The following is a 22,374-nucleotide window of genomic DNA, read 5'->3' on the forward strand; positions in this document are numbered from 1 at the left end:
ACAACCCGTTAGTCCTCCAGATTTCGAAACCGTCCGTTCCACTTGATTGATTTTGTCAAGGTTAGTTTCCAAAAGAAAAAAGAAAAAAAAATAGATCATGTCATCAACACCTGAAAATTCACGAGGAGGTAGGTATGTTGATGGACCAAGGCTTACTTATATAGTTAGGTACGTAGATAGAGGTAGCTTTCTGACGTCAAACAGTTGGATCTTTCGTTTCTCGCTACCTATGTATGCCACCATGCTGTTTATGTTCAGTTATGCGCCAGTTCTTTTGTACACAAACTAACGTGGAAAACCCGAACAACAGTTAGTAATCGAATAAGGGACATACCTAGTCACATACACTCATCCACCCACTGTATGTATGTATACCTCCTTTGCGTAAGTACATACCGTACACATACATGATTCCCCAGAGGAATCCCAGAGTCTCGACATCTTCTTTCATCTTCCGGTGAATCCTCAGAAGAGGTATAGCGAAACCGAGGGATCAATACCATCACGCACGTCTTTAACTTCCTCAACGGAGGTTTAATAGCAAAACTAGCAAATGTGAAAGTATTATACGATATCGTGTAGAGGGAAGGAAAGATTATATAAAAAGGAAAGTGAACATAGGTTACAGCGCAAGCTCAAGAGGAGTGAGTAGTAAGGAAGTAAAGAAAACCCAAGAAGAAGAAGAAGGGGAAAGTAGAAAGGTGAAGAGAGAGGTAAAGAAACGGTAGAGGTGAACATGTAAACAGGAGGAGTTGACGCGAAGAAAGGGAAGACGACGAATTTGTAGATAGGAGTTTCAGATACATATAGTCTACCGTGAGCTGACAGCGATCTAATAAGTACCTATGTGATGTACTCGGTAATTAACCTTTGGGTCTTTCAGCTTCCATTGTCAATGTGCTTATAAGGTATGCTCACTCACAACGATGTCTTTTGCCTCGCTGAGCACTTTGAGCTGTAAAAAGAACGACCAAGATGTTGCTCCTGAGGACCATAAACAATAAGCATAAAGCTGAAGCATGCCACCCGCAGATGAACAAGACCCCTCCCTGCCTGTTCAGAAGTCAAGCTGCCTGCCCTCTCTCCCAATCAGTCGTGATCCTGCTGATGAGCGAGTTCCATGTCGATATACGTGGTGGTACATATCTAGCCGATAGGATGAGGTTATCCGCTCGAAACAACCAGCCTGCCTGCCAGCCAGCCAGCCCACGTGCACACGTGGTTCGTTGTTACTAAAGATAATCTTTTCACCCCCAAGCACCTTATCCTGACGACAACCTTCATGATCACTGTCCTGGACAGGCCTCCACGTTGTCCACGCTGGACCCTTTTTTTCCATCAACCCATGTCACGATCCGCGGCTCCAGAGGTTGGTCCAGAACCATCCGGAACCTCACCCTGTTCTGTGAACGTGTCAAGTACACTACGATGAGCGATGTCACGTTATTTTTAGCCCCGTCCGTCCAGCTGTCATTGTCGTTCTGTTCTGTTGGGATCACAGTGAGTGAATGACTACATCGATGTCATGTGTCAAAGCTGCAATGCATGGTATCCGGCATCGGTACCCAGTTGTTCCAGATCACGAGACAAAAGGAAAGGAAATGGATCAAAAATAATTACCGCGAAATGAGCATCACAAAACATTAATCAAATATGTAGAGCCTGAGATGGTATGACCCATCGAAACATTTTGACGATTAACAAACTCAACAGAAAGAAAAAAACAAAAACGCGTGAGTATGTATGAGCTGGCGATGTTCACACACTACTCACCGCGACTGGCGGGTTGTGATGAGCAGCAGCAGTCGGTGAAGATACATACACTACCTACATTATCAATCTGCAGAACGACGGAGTTAAGTTGTCAAGGAAAGAGACGATGGCACCAAAGAGTTGCAGCGAGATGGATATGTCATCGAGTCTAATCAGGGGTATCAATGGACCAACCTTGAAATCTGGACGCGCTCATTCGCGTCTTCCAATACGGCGGTGAAACCAAGCACGACGCGGTTTGTACATAGTTCAAGCAACTATCAATATTTGACCAATCAGCTTGCGATCGCACTGGCGGGGAACCAACAGCGCTCACAGCTGGGCTTTCGCTTTTTGCACTGTTGGCCGGCGCGCTTTTTGGTGGGTGGGAGGTAGTGGGAGGTGGGTATGAGCGGGGTGAAAGACGGGAATGAGAGTCCACATTCCACCGCTTTCTGTTCGTTTCTCACTTTTGCTTGGAGAACACATTTGCAACAGCAACATGAACAACAACACGAACAAGGCAAGGTTGTTGCCTTCAGTTGCTAAAATAGTGCTTGGAACTTGCAAGTTCTATCACGGCCAGACTTCTGTCCTTGCGAGATTGTCTGCATAGGCTTTTAGTCAAAAAGAGCGACCATCGCGTACACAGTACACAGTTCACTCGCCTGTGAGCTGCGGTAATTACCAAATATTACGACTTTGCAATCAAAGGCTCCGCCGCAACTGTGCCGTCGGGTCCTTTACGACATCATTGGCTGACCGCTTGTGTCCAATCAATTGCGGCAGTTATGCAACCCTTTGGCTGATTCTTATGCAACCATCTCGCATGTGAACTGGGCGCTGTCGCCTTTTTGTGCACTTTCTTTTGATTACTTGGCAACACCATTTGCACAAGCTTGCCTACACCCGGCCTACTTCCCACTTTGATTTTTTTTTTTTTTTTTTTTTCCTTTTTTTCCGCTTTCGTCTCCATTCAGCAAGCACATCACCACAAACGGCCGGGAAAAAGAGATTGCAGGTGCAACAGGTTTCAATGCAAGCCGTTTGCAACAAACAGCAACGACTGTCGACACGACACGACTGAACTTCGGTGTCCATGGTACCCGACATCCGAGGCAAATACGGGCATGGCGTGACCTGGGAGTCGCAAAGGGGGGCCAAGAGGAAGAAAAGCCGAAAGAAAAAATTTGCGAGTTCGGAAGGGAAACGAGTTTTTTTTGGTGATTTTCCATGAAAATCGCTGGGGCCGGGCACACGTTATGAGTCATAAACGAGGCTCGTGGTCTGAAAACGCAATCTGACAGGGATATGAGGCACTATCCACGGCAACGAGCCAATCCAGACCCGCCAAATTTTGATACAGGTACCGGTACAAGGCTCGACACGGCATCCGACAGGACTCGCAGCCTGATAAAACATGTCAAAGCGGGCGAAAAGGGAGGGCGCGCTTACCTTTGGTGACGCTTACGAGGCTCGCTTTGTATCGCTTTTGTTTTGCCCGTGATGATCCCGTCCCTCCTGGCTTTGAGTCTCGTTGCAGAAAAAAGCAGGCTTTTTGTTGTGTCGTGATCAAGTCCAACGCGTGCAAATGCGTCCCGCGTCATCCCATCAGTGACGAGATCTTTGCTCTGCCAACCGTGTCTGATTGCTCATGTCGCTGCACCACCTTTTTGCGTCCATTTGAGGGGTGCCGGTAGCATGTTCTGCGAGTCAGTCTTTTTCCCCTTTATGTCTGCGCGCTGAACCTGGAACTGTGAATGCTGTTTTATGTCGGTGCTTTGGTGACTCCTGGTTTTGGGGATGTGGCGGAATGGTTTGGCAAAATTCGGTACCCGAAGCAGGAAAGCGAAACCCGGTCGGTTTCGCAGTCATCCGCTAAACAGGCAGCTGAATGTGCTGAAGTCCTGGCAGTGTCGGATATGTTGCAGGCGAAGTTGCAAGCGCCATGTGGAAGTTGCGGTGACCAAATGTCGAGAAGCTATTTCAGCTGGATTGCGATGCAGCAGTTGCGGTTGGTTAGATGAAGTCCACTGAAAGTAGCCGCCATGAGAACCGAAATCAAGAGCCGAGCGAGGGAGGCCTCGAAGCGGGAAGTTGGAAGTTGGTCCAGTTTGCGCCGAGGTCGATGCCATAAATCGATAATGGGCGGGAGATCGATGTGTGCTGAGCCAGTAGAGATAGGTTGGTAATCAAGCGAGAGCAAGCCTACCTACCTCTAGAAGTAGGTGAGCGACCGCCAATGCGTCGCTTCTCGCTGTTGTCGAAACAGAACCGCCAAATGGAATGACCGCCCACCACAGGCCCGCGCAACGCCCAAAAGCACCGAGGAAGTGGCGACGCAGATTACCGGACACAACACAAGGAAGTGTCGGCTGTGCACTAGATGTCGAATAGATAGATGGATGATGATTGAATGAACAACCATGATACGCCGGGATAGATGTGAGACCATCAACTGATTGATGAAGCTGAAGGACAGTTCAAGGTATGATGCGTCCAAGCGCCCAAACCCCAAGCCGAATGATAGAGTAGCAAAAAGGGAGAAAGAATCGTTTCCTGACCGGTTGGTTCCAAAAGAAAAGCGAGGAAAGAATAAAATGGTTTCAGAAGGTTGCTGTTGTGACGAAGAGTGTGTGGCGAGGGTTAACATATTACGACATGCTGGGAACCGTTCCAGTGCTTGGCTTGGCAACAGCAAGTTTGTCGGATTTGGGGATTGGTGGGGGAGGGGAAGGATGAGAAAGGGCGCTCTGGCCGCCGAACAGGGAGGTGGAGAGCAGGAGCAAGGAGAGAGGACAGGGTCAGACAGAAGTACCGGTACATCGAGGAAGCCTGCATGTCTGGGTGGCTCAGGAGGCGGCAGGACGGGGTGAGGGAGCATGAGCGAACAGGCAAGAGAGATAAAAAGGGCCAATGAAGGCCGATGATTGGCCGCATCCGGCTCACAGTGCGGCGCACCAAAACGATAACGACCAGGGGACCCGCCACCACAAGATTAGCGTGGGTGCCTTAGGCGACATAGCGTAGACTGGGCCGAAAATTATAAGTAGTGGGCGCTCCCTCCAACCCATTGTTTCGAGAGTCTCGCGCGGAAGTCCCGACCGGCCCTACGTATCCGATACCTGCGTGCGGCCTCGATTTTCTTTTCATTTTCCCCACCACTACAACCACCACACCCCTCATCTCCAAATCCACTTCCATCAGAGAAGCTCGGCCCCGTCCGCACACGCATCACACGCATCGTCGTCGTCGCTGTTGTCACGGGTATCCAGAAAGAAGAAGAAGATCCAACGAAGCACAACCAGCACAGCATCATCCTGCTGTCGTGCGTTCAACGTTTTACTCTCAATCATCTCTCTCTCTCTACCATCCGCCGTCACCGTCACTGCGTTGTGTGGGCGCATCTCTCTCATTTAGGTTTAGGGGTTAATCACAGTCAGTCGGCCGTCAGACAGGAGATCCGATCCTCTTCCGGACAAAGGAAACACATAACCGTCGCCCTTTGCCTGCAAAAGAATCCGACCTCCTCCGTCCGCCGTCGACCTACTTCGTTTTAGGCGTCGAGGATAATAGAAGATTCAGTTCGTTGCACAGGCCACAGTGCATCGCTTTACCATCTCATCATCATCTTGCCTTTAGCTGTCCCGGTTACGGTCATCAATTGCCGTGAGCTGTTCCAGAGTGAACTACCTGCGTTCCGACGTAACAAAAGGAAGACATCAGTCACTTCGACATTCGTCCACTGCCGCCTACCGTCAGGTCGTCAACGCATCCGTCGAGCCACCGCGACACATATCCAATCCTCTTGACGCATCGTCGATTGCAAGATTTCGCAAGAGGTGCCTACCAAGAGTGTTTGTCAGGAAAGGAACAGAAGTGTTGGGGGAGACATTAACTTGTTCATCTCCCGCATTTGGTAAGCTCTTCTTAGCCCTCGCTCTCCCGCCCGTCCCGCCCTTTGCGTCCACACCTTGCCTTTTTTTGCATTGGGTTGAGTTGAGGTTCAGTTGAGCCTTGGTGGCAACTATTCCATCCCATCCCATCCCATTGCATTGTTCATTTGGAGGTGAATAGGTGGGAGTTGCCATTTCACCACGGTTGCCCCACTATCCAGTGACAAACCGACCCCTCGAGCCCCCCCGCCCACATATAAAATAACCATTTCTCGCGCCGTTGGAACTTTTCCCCCAAACAACCACAAACTTGCACTTGGCTTTTACACAACCAGCCTCTGCACGTCTGCGCAATCTTGCACCGCACTTTCGCTCATTCACCAACTTTTATATTACGGTAATTCTAATACAGCGCTGGTCGCAGATCTGTTCGAGAACGCAGAAGTCCAAATCTCAGACTCGCGCTCAGATTTGATTCAAGATGGATGCTATCCAGACCCACCCGTCCAACGCCGCTCAGGCGAAGGCTTTCACTGCGCCCGGTTCCCTGTCCTTCCCCGGTGCGGCCGGCGAGCTTACGCCGCCCACGTCCACCGCGAACAGCGACAAGAGCGCCGCGATCAATGGAGCTATCGGTGCGCAGGCCGCCAACGGCAATGGGGTGACACCCGCAACCCCCGCGGCTACGCCCGCAGCGAACCAGGGTCCCACCAGTGGCATGACCCCTACTCTACAGTAGGAAGACCTTGGCTTTCTTTTTCCCTCAAGGGGCTGTGGGCTGACCCAAACAGGAACATCGTCGCGACGGTCAACCTCGATTGTCGTCTTGATCTGAAGACGATTGCCCTGCACGCGAGAAATGCCGAGGTACGTGACGGGTTGGATTGCGGGGTCCCTTGCATTATCTGTCTTGGCCATGGTTGTCTAACAGCCGCAACAGTATAACCCCAAGCGTTTTGCTGCGGTTATCATGCGTATCCGTGAGCCCAAGACCACTGCCCTGATCTTCGCCAGCGGCAAGATGGTTGTCACCGGTGCCAAGTCCGAAGATGACTCGAAGCTTGCGTCGCGCAAGTACGCTCGTATCATCCAGAAGCTCGGTTTCAACGCCAAGTTCACGGACTTCAAGATTCAGAACATTGTCGGTTCTTGCGACATCAAGTTCCCCATCCGTCTCGAGGGTCTTGCTTCCAAGCATCACAACTTCAGCTCTTACGAGCCCGAGTTGTTCCCTGGTCTCATCTACCGCATGATCAAGCCCAAGATTGTGCTCTTGATCTTCGTCAGCGGTAAGATTGTCCTTACCGGCGCGAAAGTGCGTGAGGAGATCTACCAGGCCTTCGAAATGATCTACCCTGTGCTTCAAGGTTCGTTATCATATGTCTCTCACTTTCTGCTGTGTTCATTGTCACTAACTGTTTTTCTCCAGATTTCCGCAAGGTCTAAAGACTCTTTTCGAAATCCGCACATGGTGATCATTGTCATGGTGCCGCATGCAGCAACACCCCTCACACAACATGTCGACAACTGTAATTATACCCACAAAAACACCTATCATGATTTCACGACGAATCTCACCCATACCCAAAAAACCGAAAATCACTTTCTTGCGACTCGCGGTTTGCGTCTACTACGACCATCAAACGGAGTTCGACGCTTGAGTCGACAGGGAGAACCATTGTATCAATGTCCTGTTTATTTTCTTGCGGTTACGTCATCATTTTATTTTCTTCAGCAGCATTGCAGCGGCGTTCAGGTTCGACAAAGAAGGAAGAAAGAGCGGTATTCTTGCTACGTTATTTTAAGTCGGGGCGGTCATTTCCCTCTCGGCGATTCCTAAAACAGCCATAGAGCAGATCGCGCGTTGGGGGAAGAAAAGGAGAGTGGTCAACTGTAGTGTTGACTGGCGACACAAACACCGCGCGCTAGCGGGTTGATGTTGTCGGCGGCAATGTTGCGCAGGTCGATTGCCGTTCACACCCTTTTTTTTTTTATTACAACTTCACCTCACATACCCACTTCTAATGGCAGATGAGGGACCTAACGAGGGAAACAGGGGGTCACTGCGAAAGATGAAGGAGAGGGAGGTTGGCTTTCTGCGGGTTGACGTTTGAGTTGGTCACCTGAAGAAAAACACTAAAACAACCACTAGCGATACCCAAGATGAAGTCTGGCATGACAAAAAATATCAGCCGACAGGTCCAAAAGGGTCGCAGTAGGAACAAAAACTCTGGCGGGTGGGAGTTATTCTCACTTGCACAACCATCCCGCCACATAGGGAGAGGTGCAACTTTGCTTGGCATCTATGACGACGCACTGTGTGTTGCGTTTGTTTTGTTTCGTGGGTTAACGTACCAATCCACTGCAATGCCAACATTTATTTCAATGTCTTGTCCTCATGCAAATCTTCTGTGTTGTGTCGTGATGTAGCGTTTTGCTTGCTTGCATGTGAACATCTCTTTGCCCCTCCGTAGTTGGTGCGCCCCTCTTAGTTGAGTACAGCCGATGTCCTTTCCAACTCCGTAGACAAGATCAGTCCTGGGACTCCGCCACGGCTACCATCCTCCGTGATCACGGTCTTGATGGCAGCATCGCTAGCGGGATACCTCCAGTTCCACTTGCCCACGAACTCTGGCGGACACTGACCGGCGATGACATCGGCAATCTTCTCGCCAATGACCGGCAGGAACTTGAACGCATGCCCACTATCGCCCGTAGCCACAAACAGGCCCTTGTATTCGGGATGGTAGTCGATGATGAAGTCCGCCGTCGGGGTATCCGAATACCAGCAAATGCGAGTCTTGCTAAAGGGTCGGTCGCGGAGCGAGGGGAGGGGTACCATCTCATGTAGAGCGCGGCGGAGGTCATCGGCGCCTTCGGTGGGGATTTGGAGCGTTGGGTTTGTGAGGGTGGTCAAAGGAAGAGACACAGCCGCTGCCGGTGTGGTGACGGAAGACACGAGCGGTGGGACGGACAAGGTCGTGGGATTCAGGTAGCCGTAGGCATGCCGAGCGACCTTGAGGACGCCGTTCTTGGGTGGGATGACGAAGAGGCCTGTGGAGAGGTTGAGGATGACGGGCATGTGGGCCAGCTGAGCCTCTTCCTCGGGCGTGAGGTCGATGTAACCGAGCACTTGGCCAGTGGCGATGGCTTGTCCTGTCAGGTCGACGAGACGGCCGGTCCAGGCACCAGCGGAAACCATGACGAGGTCGGCGGAGAGGACGCGGCCGTCTGAAAGTCGGGCGCCGGTAACGGTGTTACCAGACACTTCAAGATTGGTCACTTCGCCGACGACAAAGTTGATACGGTCCTCAGCTCTGACGCGCTTGTAGAGCCAGGCCATGGAGGCACCGGCGTTGGCCCAGCCGGACAGACCGTTGATGTAGCCCCAGGAGCCGGAGGAGCCGCCGGTGCCCAGGGCTGCCTTGATGGCGTCGGTGTTGGGGCACTCCTTGATTCGGGCGGCAAGCTCGGGGTCACTGGAGGCGAGAGAAAGCACGTTGGCCCAGCTAAAGCGGGCGTAGTCCATGCCTGTAAGCTTGGACTTGTCGATGACGCTGGTGCCAGGTACCACAGGTGTTCCCGGTGGTGGAGCTGGTCCGTCAGCGACCACAAGAAGGCCACTCTCGGAGTAACGTCCTTCTGACCCAAGGTCATCGGGGTGGGTTTGTTGGCGCCATTGAAGCTGAGCTTCGGCGGCTAGGGCAGCGTAGGCAGCATCGGGATAGTCGGCTCTGATGATGCGGCTGGTGTCGACACTGGCAGCGTCGGGAGCGGGGAAGACGTCTGGGTTAGACGGGTCGGCCCTGTCTACGACGGTGATGGTGGTGTTGACGAAGTCATGACGGCGAGAAAGGGCATAGGCGGTGGTCAAGCCAAAGACGCCAGAGCCGATGATGAGAATGGAAGAAGGAGGAGAAAGAGGAGAGGAAGCGGATGACGACTGATGGGGTTTAGGAGGAAGAGAAGAGGAAGGAGCTGAGGGAGTCGCCATCGGGAAATGAAGGAGAACAAGGTTCGACTTGGCAAGAATGGAGCGGCAGGGGACGTCAGAGGACGAAAGGATCACCAAAAGGACCGTGCCAGCTGAGGGGGTCTGAGTGGTCTGAGGTAGAGGTAGGTAGGAGTGCGCAATGCTCGGGCCTGTCGAGTTTGTGGGGGTGTGTGTGTGTGTGTACCGTATGTGTGTCTGCTGTTGTGTGCCCTGTGTCAGTGCAGTGTGTGGAAGTGGTTGGCCGTGTGCTGGCACACTCAGTCTTTGTTGCCGGTTCAAGACTGTGCAGAAAGGGCAAGAATGTGATGTTTCACATCAGGGAGTAGAAAAGAAAAGAACCAAGGAATTATTTGAAACCTGCAGATAACGGAAGAAAAAGGAGCGGCATTTTTAGGAAATCCATCAATCCATCAGTGAGACCGTTAGACTACACTAGTAGCCCACAAGCGGGAAAAGGAGGCAACCTAGAGAAAGAAAGGAACACTAGGTAGTCTAGGGTGGAGCGATAACAAGCGCCGGCGTGTGTTATTGCGCGAGTTGGGAAGTCGAGGGGATCAGCGACTGGACTGAGCGAGTGAAAGAATACGATTTTGGAACTGAGGAGAAGGGGTCCAGTTTCTAGGGGATACAGTATGACCGCATGGCGGCGGGGAGCATTGCAGTGACCATATCAAAGAAAGGGCGCTGCAACTCCAGAGAGGTGGAGTCCGTCTCCTTTGATGAAACGAAGAAACCTGAGTGGTTGAGGGAAACGCGGGGAAGACAAGCAACTTGTGACAATTTGCAGATGACGAAGGAAGGGCTTCTTGATGTTGGTTCTGTCAAGTTCCAGTGTCGTGAAAGAGAAGAGAAGTCGGTGAAGGAAAGAGAGGAGAAAGCAACAAACAGAGGAAATGGAAAGACTCGCAGTAGAAGTCGGAAGACGGAAGATTATTATTATTTGATGTTGAATTGCAAGAGGACAGCCGTAAGAAAGACATACGATGGCGGAGATGCCGTAAGCTGAGCACTGGCCAGGTCTCTTCTTGGGAATCCCTTGCTTGGTGCACTTGCTGCAGGGCATTGACAAGCATTGCTTACGACTCTGCCACTCCGGCACACCGGCGCCGATATTCAGATTGGCTGCCGGTGTTGCCAGCTGCTTAGATCATTTCGAGCAAGAGAAAGTGGAAAGGATCATGATAGTAGTTGGATATTGACCAAATGCAGTGGCCAGAGAGGGAAACTGGCCCCGGTCGTGCATCACAGTTCTGCAATTTGTGTGATTATTAGATCACGAGATGGCGGGTGGTGGCAGGCATCGTGAGGAGTCGACATAAATCAGTATGAGTCCAATCATGATGTTCCGGTCAACGAACGACCTGGGAGTTCATCATCAGGCAAGCTGTGTTGACAATTGCCCATTTAATGTTATTCGCTTGGCAACTCGAAGCCAGATGCCCTCGGAGCTCTGTTCTAAAAGTTCAAGTTATTGTTGTTGTCCTCTTTCGCACATGTCCGCAGCCGAGTAACACTCTGACTTGACACACCAGGTCGCACCATCTTTGGAGGTTCCGAATCCAATGCAAAGACCTTTTGATTTTAAGTGGCCGGTCGAGCCGCAAAGTTTAGGATGGAACAGCGACGAGAGGATATTCCAGTTTGGAACACAAATTTCGACAAGTTCAAAGGTTGAAGATCAACTGCTGTGTACATACTCTTGATACTGTACCTCTCCGGTAACGATTATGAAACGAGAACTTGTAAAATACGCGTACGATGTCCTCATCTAGGCGGTTCTTCCTTACGTTCCTGTAATATTACGTGGCCCTACCACATACTATCACAACGGGGAGAGCCACTCTGCGGTGCCCTGCACCGCGCTTTCGTCGCTCCACGTCCCGTCCCCAGTTGCATCAGGCATCAGCACCTTGCTGACCACGAACAGCCAGCACCGTGATTATTCGTCGCAGCCAGCCATGCCCAATCGATAACATGTCGTCGTCCAAGAAGATTGCCGAATTTCCTGACGTGGAGGCGAAGCTCCAGAGGGCCACCAAGCAATCCGCATTCGAGCGCCAAAAGGCAGAGGCAGAGGCCAAGCGCCGCAGAGAAGCTGCTGAGACGGCCGCTGTCTATGAGGATTTTGTCAAGAGCTTCGACCATGATGACAGTTCCGAATCACGACCTCCAAACTCCCGATACGGCAACGACCGACCCGAAAGGCCAACCCTTGGTGGACAGCCGTTTGGAGGAACGGGCAAGAGACACTTTGGCGTCAACAGTCTCAAAAGTGGTCCCGGCAGTCTAGGACCTCCTCCAACATCGTTTGGAAAGAAGAGGTCCTACGATGATTTCCATTCCAGTCGCCAAAGGCCCCACGACGAGTCTAGGTCAAGATCAGGGTTTGAGGAGAGGGAGAGGGAGAGGGATGGCGAGAAGAGCTCTTTGCCCGTGTCCAGGGTTTTCAATGATAGCGACAACGAGGAGGAAGCGACCGTTAACGGCCGAGCAGAGGAGAAGGCCATTTCGAAACCCACACTACGTCTTTCCAACCTCCCGCCGAGCACATCGCCAGCCGTCATCAAGGCGCTCATACCACCCAACTTGACGGTCGAGAACGTCAAGTTCGTTCCACCATCTGGCCCACAAGGGACGGAGCGCAAGTCCATTGCCGCCATCGTCACCTTGTCCAAGGAAACACCCGCAACCGAGATCGATGCCGCCGTGAGCGCGCTACAAAACCGTTACCTTGGCTATGGTTACTTTCTGTCTTTGCACAGACATCTTTCATCGGCCGCCATAGCGTCGGGCTTGACGGCCGTTCAGACTTCGACGACAGTATCACATCCATTCGGCGCAAAGCGGGTGGAGGAAAAGCCAATCGGCCATGGTCCGCATCACGGAGGCTATGGACGCAACTATGCTCCTCCATCACATTATGGTCCTCCAGGGTCCGCTATTAGCAGAAGTGGTCTGCTCCATGTCCCCGTAAAACCTCCACGAGACATCAGGACACTGCGCATGATTCACAAAGTCGTCGAGTCCGTCTTGGAGCACGGACCCGAATTTGAGGCTCTTCTCATGTCTCGACCAGACGTTCAGCGAGAAGAGAGGTGGGCATGGATTTGGGATGCTCGCAGCGAGGGTGGCATATGGTATCGCTGGAGGCTATGGGAGATCGTAACGGGCTCCCAGGCAAAGAGGGGAAAGCCCAAGTATGTCCCACTCTTCGAAGGAAGCCACGCGTGGAAGTCGCCCGAGCCCCTCGCCTACGAGTATACAACATCAGTGGACGAGATTGCCTCCGATTCGGCATACGATACGGACGAAGAGGACGATTTCGAGGACGAACAAAAAGAGCACAACGGGCAAGAAGACACATTCCTCAACCCCATAGAAAAGGCCAAGCTAGCGCACATGCTAGCTCGGCTGCCCACGACACTATCCAAGATCAGAAAAGGAGACATTGCCCGCATCACTGCATTTGCCATCACTCACGCAAGTCGAGGCGCCGATGAGATCGTCGACATGATCATTTCTAACGTCGAATCCCCCTTTTCCTACACGCCCGCCAACCCCGACCACCAACAGCGCTCCCGCGAGCGCGAAGGACAAGACGGGAATAACTCCCGGGATTCATCCCCCGTAGCAGAGGACAAGGACAAGGACAAAACTAACGACAGCACTCCCGACCTTAGCGCCGCCCGACTCCTGGGTCTTTATGTAATCAGCGACATCCTCTCCTCCTCATCGACAAGCGGCATCCGCCACGCCTGGCGCTACCGGCAACTCTTTGAGACCGCTTTACGCGCCCGCAAGACATTTGAGTTGCTAGGTATGATGGCCGACAAGCTCAACTGGGGCCGTTTGCGCGCGGACAAGTGGAAACGCAGCATTGGCCTTGTCCTGAGTCTATGGGAGGGTTGGTGTGTGTTCCCCATCGAGACACACGAGTTCTTCGTCAAGAGCTTCGAAAACCCGCCTGCATTGAAGGCGAAGGAAGCGGAAAAGGAGGAGGCGGAGAAGAAGGCTGCTGCTGCTGCTGCTGCTGCTGCTGCTGCTACGGGTGGGAAATGGAAAACGGTAGATGGGCCTGCTGCTACTACAAATCAGGCCAAGGCTACCGGTTTCTTGCCGGTGTCAACACTTCAGGAGACATCTACTACAGCCGAAACGGAAGAGGGGATAGAAGCGGAGTACGTGGAAAGGATGCTGGAGACGGGTGATACGGATGGGGAGCTGGTGCTGCCGCCGAATCATATGCAGTATAGTTCGGGAACGGACGAGCTGTTTTCGGATGATGATATTGATGGGACGCCTGATGATGACTTTATGGCCCTTTTGCGGAATCTCACTACGACGGATGATGGGGATGTGGTCATGGGAGAGGCCGTGCAGACATCAGCACCAGCATCAGCATCAACGACAGATTCGAAGACAGTGGAAGTTAAGTCGGTGGCTGGATTCCAGATATCGGCGAACAAGGCTGCGCCGACAAAGAAGCGGATGCGGGCTGTTGACATGTTTGCTGGGTCGGACTCGGAGGGGGAGAAGTAGTAGATGACACTCGCTGTCCGGAATACAGTACACCCGGAGGTGGTTCGAGGTGGAACAAGCATACACAACCCTTATTTCCATGTCCTTGTCTAACCCTCAACTTGCAATTACCTACGCAACTTTCAAGGTTTGTCACACACACTGCAGCCGAGTGTCAGCAGTTACCACTTTCGGAAGCCGTCACGTCTTACACATGTCAGCCTTGTGATACTTATTGGGAATAGCCAATGGAACTTGTCGAGTATGGTGAAAATCCAGTCCCGTCAGCCTCTTTCAATTGCTCTTCTTGGCTTAGTCTTTCATCGTGTCGGGTGCTCTTGCTCAGACGGACAAAACGACAAGTGCGCCTGTGCGTTGAACTCTTGGCTTTACTGGCAGTCTGGCTGCGGGATGGATGCAAATTGGGAAAGAGTACCCAGGTACAAGAATACCTAGTAGCTTAGTCACCAGGAAATAGCCAATGAAAACATGCTCAAACTGGTCCGACAAGACCGCACCCCCCACCACCAGAAGAGCAACAACCCACCAAGCACCAACCGCCCAGTCCACACCATAACCGATGCCCATTCGTGATCCGAGTTTCAAAACATTGAAAGACGGCAGACGAGCCTCGAACAGCGCCTGTTGGACCCTGGCGTCTACGGCTGCCCTAGTACAATCGCCACCGCCTTGCTCGTCTGTCTGTATGATCCTCTTGGACTTCTTGGGAAAAGAGACGCGGGTCGTCTGCCGAAGAGAAGTCAGTCAGTCGTTCCCTCCTCGTTCATAAGCCGCAGTGAGGCTGTTCCCGTCAGAACCCAAGGCAGGGTAGAGGTAGGCAGTCACTACTACCCACACTACCTACCCAGCACCAGTACCACAGAAGGAGCTTTGGTTAACATGAGAGTGTAACATCAGAAGTGTTGAACTCATTCGTCCCTTGCTTTGGCTGCTACTACTACTACTACTACCTGCTGCATTCAGGTTGCTTCCGTCCCGGGGCACTGTCACTTTGACCTGCCGTAGGTTGCCGCTGCCGTCGTCGGTTCACGGCCAGACGAACTAGGGGGAACCTTCACTTGTTAGAATCATATGCATTCTCAGGCAATCTTTTACGTTTTACACTACTCTTCGTACGGGCATACATCATCTCTACTCGAGGATTCACCGTGACAGCTGCCAACCGAATCAAGAGCTCTCATGGACAGGACCTCCACAGGACATTAACCACGCAACCATAGCCAGCCAAAATCCTGGTCTGACAATCCACCACTGAAGTCCTGACCATATCAAATCGGTTTCGCAGTATCAAAGCCGCCGGCTCCAACCCATATACGGTCCCACGGATCACCCATCTGGTCTCCTGAACCGTCCATGAACAAACAGTTCGGGACCCCGAACTACTACCAAGACCCGACCAGGAGATCCAGGTGCGACGGTGAGCCGTGAGAGAGCTCTCCTATCATATCATCACCCAAGGACCCAGCAGAGTCAAAACCCTAACGAGCACGTTTTACGCGCGCGAGACACGGGGCCGAGCCGCTGGTCCCTGGTGACTGAGGGTGACCGGGGGGGTTCCCTCAAGTCAATTTTCTCGAGCGGTTTCCACCCCTCGCTCATCTCTTACGAACTTTGAGTAAGGTCATCACTTGGGAGACCTACCACCAGCTGCCAAAATGCCCATCATCAACGGCCAGAAGATGGCCTGGTAAGTCACTCTTCTCATTTACTTTAACCCTTTCTCTCGTCTTTATACTCGTATGTTTTGCCATACCGGAATTTGTTATCCCGCAGGCAAAGGGCACCGGTGTGCCGTCGCACCAAACTCATCCGTTCGCTGCCTTCCGAAACCGAAGCTGGCAATTCTAGTCAGACATACATCTTTCGGACTCTCTTCTTTTTTTTTTTTTTGTCTTTTTCTGTTCTTTTTTTTTAAGGCTGACATCTCTCTTTTCCCCTTAGTGCGCCATGTATTCGCGGCCATCGTTCTACAAAATGCACTCATGCCACCGAGCGCGTTATGGTGCCCGTTAGGAAACCAGGACGGCCCCTGAGCCTTTGCGCTTGTCCAAATCGGCCTCCAAGCTGCTCTTGCGGAGGCGGAGGCGTGAAGGTAGCGATTCCTCGAAAGCAAACGTGCGGATGTGGTTCTGTTCACGGTAGTTCCACAGAAGACCATTCGCCTACGGCCGCTGCCCAAGGCATCCCGGCGCCTCGCCTTCATGCCTCTTCATCAACCCCGGCGCGACCTGGTTTAAGAGTGAGCAAATCGGGCTCCATATCGAAGCCACATTCCCGACATCATTTGCCGACGTTTGACCTAGACATAACGAAACTCGGCGTGGCCGCACAGCACAATGCCGCCTTGGGTCCGAATATGGCGGGTGTCTCTGCCGGCGAACTGATGACGAGCGTCAATCTAACGGTGCAGCTACCACTTGGGTGTCAACCGGGACTCAATCATGGAATGGGATTTTCAGCTGTCAGCGCCAATGACTCTCCGTTGAACCAACAAACTTTTTCATCCGTATCTTCAGTGGGACACGACGGAGTCGCGCAGTCACCGCAACAGGGATTCAAGACTGGAAACAACGCCGTCTCTGAGCAAATGGCCATCTTCGCTGCCTTACAGAGACAGCAAATCACCAACCGCAGTGAGGCTATCGATGGCACTTTCACGGGATTGGAAAGCTTCCCTCGACAACAAGTTACACATAGTCAGAGTAAACCAGCGTCTCAAAGCAGTCCATCGACCACTATTGGAGATCAGAGTTTTACCAGCGAGGCCTTACAATGGAACCAAGTCAAAAAGGACTTGAATTCCAAAGGCAAAGAAATGGAAGGGGCAGGCACAGAGGGTATCGAGGGTATCCACAAAAAAGGGAGCTGTTGTGGTGGTAGTCGTGAATTACGAGGATCTCAACTGCGTGTTAATGGCTCTGTTGCTATGCCTCAGTCGGGTTACGGACAGTCTTCCGCAAACCCTATGCAGTTCAACGCTCAACCTCCTTTACAGCTTAAGGAGCAGCAACAACCCTTAACGCCCACAGTTATGCCCTTTGGTTACCAGACCGTCTTTCGGTACCCAGAAGAGTACGGTTCCTGGAACCACCCTCTTGACCCCCAAACCTACCAACAAATGATCCACCAAGGGGCCGCTGCCGCACAAGCAGCCCAGCAAGGAGGCGACCTCAGCCTTGGTCTATTCCTGTCTGGCGGGGGAGGTGATGGCACTGGCACAAGTCACGAATGCACTTGCGGTCCTGGCTGTCAATGCATCGGATGTGTCGCACATCCTTACAACAGTCAAACCATTCAGTATGTCCAGGATGCTTATAACTTCAACATTGCTAGTCCCATCGGCAGTTCCGCTGGTAACAGCCATCACAGCAGTCTCGACTTTGCTGCTACTGTTGGGGTTCAGCAGCAGCAACAGCAACAATACCAAATCCGCAGCCCTATTCGTGGTTCTCGAACCGGCCAACAGCAGCAATCTCAGCAGCAACTGCCGCCCGACTCGCCAGTCGAGGCCCAGACGCCCAGCGACGCATCAGGTACCCCTAGCGAAGAACAGTACCTCTCCACGGCAGACTTTCTGTGGGCTACCATCCCACTACCTAACTGTGCCGGCGAGTCTCTATCTTGTCCGTGTGGAGATGATTGCGCCTGTATCGGATGCGTCATTCACGGGAAGGCGGCGCCATCTTTGGTTGGTGGTGGAGAGGGGTTGGAGCAACAACAGGTGTGTGACGTAGGTCAACATCAGCAGGTTCCAAGCCAGGGCCACGAGGCTTTGATGCCCATGTCGGATGGATTACCACAGGGAATGATGCCTAATGACCCTCTGGGTGTGATTCCCCTCACACAGCGGATAGGAATGGGAGACATGAGTGGCTTGAGCGCTCTTAACGGTGGGGGCATGAGCAGTGATATGAACAACGCGGTGTCTAGTCCCCGCACGCTCCATGTGCCCTTTGGTATCGACGGTATCCTCAGGGCTACTGCCAGTGGCGGCGGTGATGGTGGTAGCGGGAGTTGTTGCGGAGGCAGGGGAGCTGGTGGTGGTGGTGGTGGCAGAAGCACAGAGGTGTCCGTCCCTTAGGAGGAGGAGGAGGAGGAGGAGGAGGAGGAGACCAGATTTGACTTGCCCAAGCTTTCGACGAAAAATGGCGAAAAGCCTGATGAGCCGGTTCGAGGCGGAGAGAAGAGAAAACAAGACGAAACGGATGAGAGACCAAAGCAAACCTAAGTTGGGAAGATGAACACCTGTTGAAAATGGACATATACGATGCGCCAAACCCAGATTCGAGAAATATGGATCGCGGGTGATAGCAGGTTATCGAAAGAGAAGGACGGTAAACAAGGGGCTGGCACAAACGTATACATATACCCATAGCTACTAGCTAGAAAAGCACAAGGCAGGCAACAACATAGTAAATAAATACATAGGGCCTTGATGGCAATTCTCCTCTCGCACTTTCCTCTGAAAGCTCGCCATCAACTGCATATCTTCCAAGCACTGACAGCAGCGTAAGCGTAGCATTGAGCAAGATACCTAGAGGTAGGAAGGCACAGTTATCACAGTAGCGGCGTAAGATCGTTATCGGACCCGTTGGAAGTGATCAGATCAGCGCGCGCGTTTGAGCAAGTAGAATAACTGCCACTCGAGAACAAATCAAAACAGAGCACACTTGAGGCCTGCAGTAAGGTAGTCCACATGAACATGATGAATATGAGGCACGCGGCCCAGCAGTAGGTACATCACCAAGCAGCTCAGCTCAGAGTACCAGCAGCAGCAGCAGCAGCGATGGTTTTTGTCAAGCGTTCATTCAACGTTGATGAACCGCATCCCGAAAACAACGGCTCTGATTGGATAGGGAAGATATTCCCACAGTAGATATGTACAACAAGTTTAGAGGTAGGTAGGTAGGTAGGTAGGTAGGTAATATCCCTTCCCAGCGGGTAAGAACATGAAAAGAACATGAGAAGAAAAAGAAAATAAATGGGGGAAAAAACAGGAAAAACGAAAACAAAGAAGGGCGTTCAACGCTCCAAAAATATTAATAGTAATAGTCATACCTATCCGTAAAAAAAAAAAAAAGAAAGAAAGAAAAGATCCCGACGCAAAACAAACCACCTCGTATAAATCGTTTGGCGAAATTCTCCGTTTTCCCAGTCTCGTTGTTATTTCCAATGTTTGTGTTGTCGTTCGTTGATGATGTTCCAGAGACTCAACCAATTTCCGTCCCTCTCTCTCTCTCTCTCTCCCCGTTCATCTGTGATCATTTTGTCCCTTATAGTCCGTACCCCATCATCTCGAAGATTGCTGCTTGCTGCTTCTCGTTCGTTTACACCCGTCCTCGTCCTCGTTTCTCCTTGATAGCCCATTCATTGATTGCCCTCATCATGACGACGATGAGTTCCTAGCTTCGTAATTCTGACTCTGCCTCTGACTCTGACTTGGATACCTCGCTAGTGCTGGTGGCTGTGGTTCCATCCCCGTTTCATACCGCTGATAAGGCGGCAACGCAGTCGACACGGAACTAACATCCGACATGGAAATGGAGTATCGATCTGGTGATGGCGGGGTGTGAGCTGTTGTTGAGGTCGCACTGCTGCTGCCACCGTCGTAGCGGAGTTCGAGGTTCAGACCGCCGGTTGAGGCGGGGGCGTAGTTGGGGTTGATGTTCGGGTTGATGTTTCGGGGGTGTGATGGTGTGGGTGTTGTGCTGCCGCTGTGAGGATTCGTCGGGATATCGGGGTATATGAAATTCGTTCCGGGCCCGCCGGCTCCCAGTCCCAGAAAGGGTGGTAACGCGGATTGCTGGAGGGAGGGGTTGTGTTGGTGGTGGTGGTGGTGAAGTGGTTGTCGTTGGATGAATGGGTATTGTCGTGGGTTATCGTTTGATCCGTCTGCTGCTAGGGATAAGTAATCGGTCTTTTCACCGGCGCTGCCGCCTCCAATGGGAGCTGATATCCCTTGTGGTTGTGATATATGTGAAGATAGCTGTTGTGGCGGTTGATTCAACGGTCGTTGGATTGCAGGATACTGTACGCCATCTGCTGCTCCATCGGACGCGAGAGCTAGATAGTCGCCTTTCACCGGTGTGGGTAGGCTTACCCCTTGCGGTACTAGAGGTACATTTCGGGGGAAGTCATAGAGGTTCTGGTATTGTGGTTGCTGCTGTTGGCCGTATTGAGTCTGTTGTTGGTTCGGTCGATATTGAGGCCCATCTGCTAACAAAGCAACTTCGGGGCTTAGGATGTCGTTTTCGGCGAGGGGAGGTAACGTTCCCTGTGTTAGATTTCGTTGGTGGTGGCGTTGTGGTTGATATTGCTGGTTCGATTGGTATTGTTGATGTGGTATGTTGTTGTGTGACTGATGAGCACGGTATTGCGGTCCATCGGCTATCAGGGCTGCCCCGATATCTATCTCGCCTTCGTCTATAGGAGATACTGGGGCAAAGTTTGAAGTTGCCCCTCCTGGCCGGGAAGTCTTGTTGCTGCTGACGGTGCTCACTGATAGCTGGCGAGCTGGTACTGACATGTTCTGGTTCACAGGTCTTCGTGGTGGAATAGCGTTGGACTGGATTGCGCCGGACGAATATGGACCATTTCCGGCCGCCGTTGAGGACGTCATTGCTGTCACGTTACTACGGATCGAAGCGGTGCGGGTGATGACACCCTCACTTGACGGTCCTGATCGGTCGGGATGTGGTCTCGGGGCTTCGATGATTTGAGAGGAAGCATCGCTGAGTTTCGATTCCATGGTATCGGCACGTTCGAGGGAGTTAAGAACTTCAATGCACTTGGAATTTTCGGTGTAGTTTCTCTCGAAAATTCGTAGAACAGTAAGAATGATGGTGGCGATGTAAGTGAAGCTACACGGTTTTAGTTGTCGTGGTTCGGTATAGATGGCAGCAAGATGATAAAAGACATTCAGAACTTACACAAACCCAAGAGCAATAGCATAATACGACCGTTCGAAAGCGCAAAATTTGTCGAGTTGACCCTTCTCTCCATCAGACCCAGAGGCAAATCCAGGCGTAGTAAAACCTGGTGGAGGTATGTACACCTTGTGATGATCATCCTCTTTAATGGTAGCCAATCCACCACAGTGAGATGGAAGTCCAGCATTAGCAAGTAGGGTGATGACTGCTAGATCAATCCCGCAAAAGATGATATCACCCATAACAAAAGTGAAAAGCCAACCCGTCTTCCTCGATCGATGGCCACTATGTTGAATGAAGACGACGAGTGTAGCATAGACAAGGGTCATACAGATCTACCCGTGATGTATGTTAGCTGACGTGTTCTCGGCGATACAGGAGAAAGACTCCTACAGAAAGCTTACCAACAACTCCGGGATGAGCATGCTTTTAGTCAGTTGAAGGTGTCCGTTCTTGAAGACGGTTGCAGTGACGAAGCCATTCGTGGTCGCTCCTACCAGAGCGGCAGCGATCTGGAACGCCCGCATGACTACAAGCCATGATGAAAGCTCCCACGCCATGGCTGCTGGCTAGGCTGGCAATGACGAAGCCTGATGTGAGTGATACGAGTAAATATGGTTGGGTTGGGCCGCTTATCCCAACAGCCAAGATAAGCAGTTGAATGTCAAGAGACAAAAGAAGTAGATATGATGCGGAAGGTCAAATTGTTTTGTTAGATGCTTGAGACCATCAAGGTTCTAACCACACGATGTGAGGTTTGAATGAAGGACGGGACTAAGATCGATGATCCGGCGCTTGAGAAGGGATGTGGGGGAGTCCAGACTGAAGAAACTTGACAGCTGAAGGGAAGTGCCCTGGTAAGATGAATGGACTGATGGAGAGGCTGTGTTGCCCTGTGCCCCAAAGTCGAGAGGTCCTGTCCCACTCGAGATGAAGAGGCCATGCTGACTGGTCTGGATCGTACGGCCCAACCGGTAGTGGACTGCCACAGACGGGAATTGCTTATACATGGATGTACTATGTAGGGCTCTTTCAGTTCCATCCGCAGTGCCAACGGGGCAAATGATGGAGAAGTCCGGGCAAAGTGAAGAGCCGAGTGGGCGAGACCGAGTAAGATGGGCCTTTGTGCCGTGGTACAAGCCCTTGGCTGCACCTCAAGCAGTGTCCATCGCTGCCGTGTTGGGCTCATACTGTAGAGTGGCGATGGTGGTGGTAAGCTCGAGAGGCTGCATGCTGTGTCACTTTCGGGAGTTTCCTTCCTCGA

At 51.9% G+C, this 22,374-nt stretch overlaps 5 protein-coding genes across 5 annotated transcripts; 3 read left to right on the forward strand and 2 right to left on the reverse strand.

The window, feature by feature from the left end:
- Positions 1-4,850: 4,850 nt before the first annotated feature.
- Positions 4,851-7,641, forward strand: NEUTE1DRAFT_118055 (uncharacterized protein; the record flags this gene model as incomplete). The annotated part of the gene is made up of 5 exons (XM_009855783.1): positions 4,851-5,671; positions 6,073-6,383; positions 6,440-6,515; positions 6,589-7,015; positions 7,078-7,641. The coding sequence occupies 4 exons, from the start codon at positions 6,130-6,132 to the stop codon at positions 7,092-7,094; spliced, it is 774 nt and encodes a 257-aa protein (XP_009854085.1).
- A 495-nt stretch (positions 7,642-8,136) lies between these two features.
- On the reverse strand, positions 8,137-9,642 carry NEUTE1DRAFT_87136 (uncharacterized protein; the record flags this gene model as incomplete). The annotated part of the gene is made up of 1 exon (XM_009855784.1): positions 8,137-9,642. The coding sequence occupies one exon, from the start codon at positions 9,640-9,642 to the stop codon at positions 8,137-8,139; it is 1,506 nt and encodes a 501-aa protein (XP_009854086.1).
- A 1,974-nt stretch (positions 9,643-11,616) lies between these two features.
- Positions 11,617-14,427, forward strand: NEUTE1DRAFT_124422 (uncharacterized protein; the record flags this gene model as incomplete). The annotated part of the gene is made up of 1 exon (XM_009855785.1): positions 11,617-14,427. The coding sequence occupies one exon, from the start codon at positions 11,617-11,619 to the stop codon at positions 14,179-14,181; it is 2,565 nt and encodes an 854-aa protein (XP_009854087.1).
- A 1,409-nt stretch (positions 14,428-15,836) lies between these two features.
- NEUTE1DRAFT_87140 (uncharacterized protein) lies at positions 15,837-18,620 on the forward strand (the record flags this gene model as incomplete). Its single annotated transcript, XM_009855786.1, has 3 exons — positions 15,837-15,868; positions 16,123-16,544; positions 17,043-18,620. 3 exons carry the CDS (start codon positions 15,837-15,839, stop codon positions 18,260-18,262), a joined length of 1,674 nt encoding a protein of 557 aa, XP_009854088.1.
- An 847-nt stretch (positions 18,621-19,467) lies between these two features.
- On the reverse strand, positions 19,468-21,907 carry NEUTE1DRAFT_148515 (uncharacterized protein; the record flags this gene model as incomplete). Its single annotated transcript, XM_009855787.1, has 3 exons — positions 19,468-21,041; positions 21,111-21,445; positions 21,515-21,907. 3 exons carry the CDS (start codon positions 21,668-21,670, stop codon positions 19,565-19,567), a joined length of 1,968 nt encoding a protein of 655 aa, XP_009854089.1.
- Positions 21,908-22,374: the final 467 nt, after the last annotated feature.

This window comes from Neurospora tetrasperma (assembly GCF_000213175.1).
Source record: "Neurospora tetrasperma FGSC 2508 unplaced genomic scaffold NEUTE1scaffold_6, whole genome shotgun sequence".
Classification (NCBI taxonomy): Eukaryota; Fungi; Ascomycota; class Sordariomycetes; order Sordariales; family Sordariaceae; genus Neurospora; species Neurospora tetrasperma.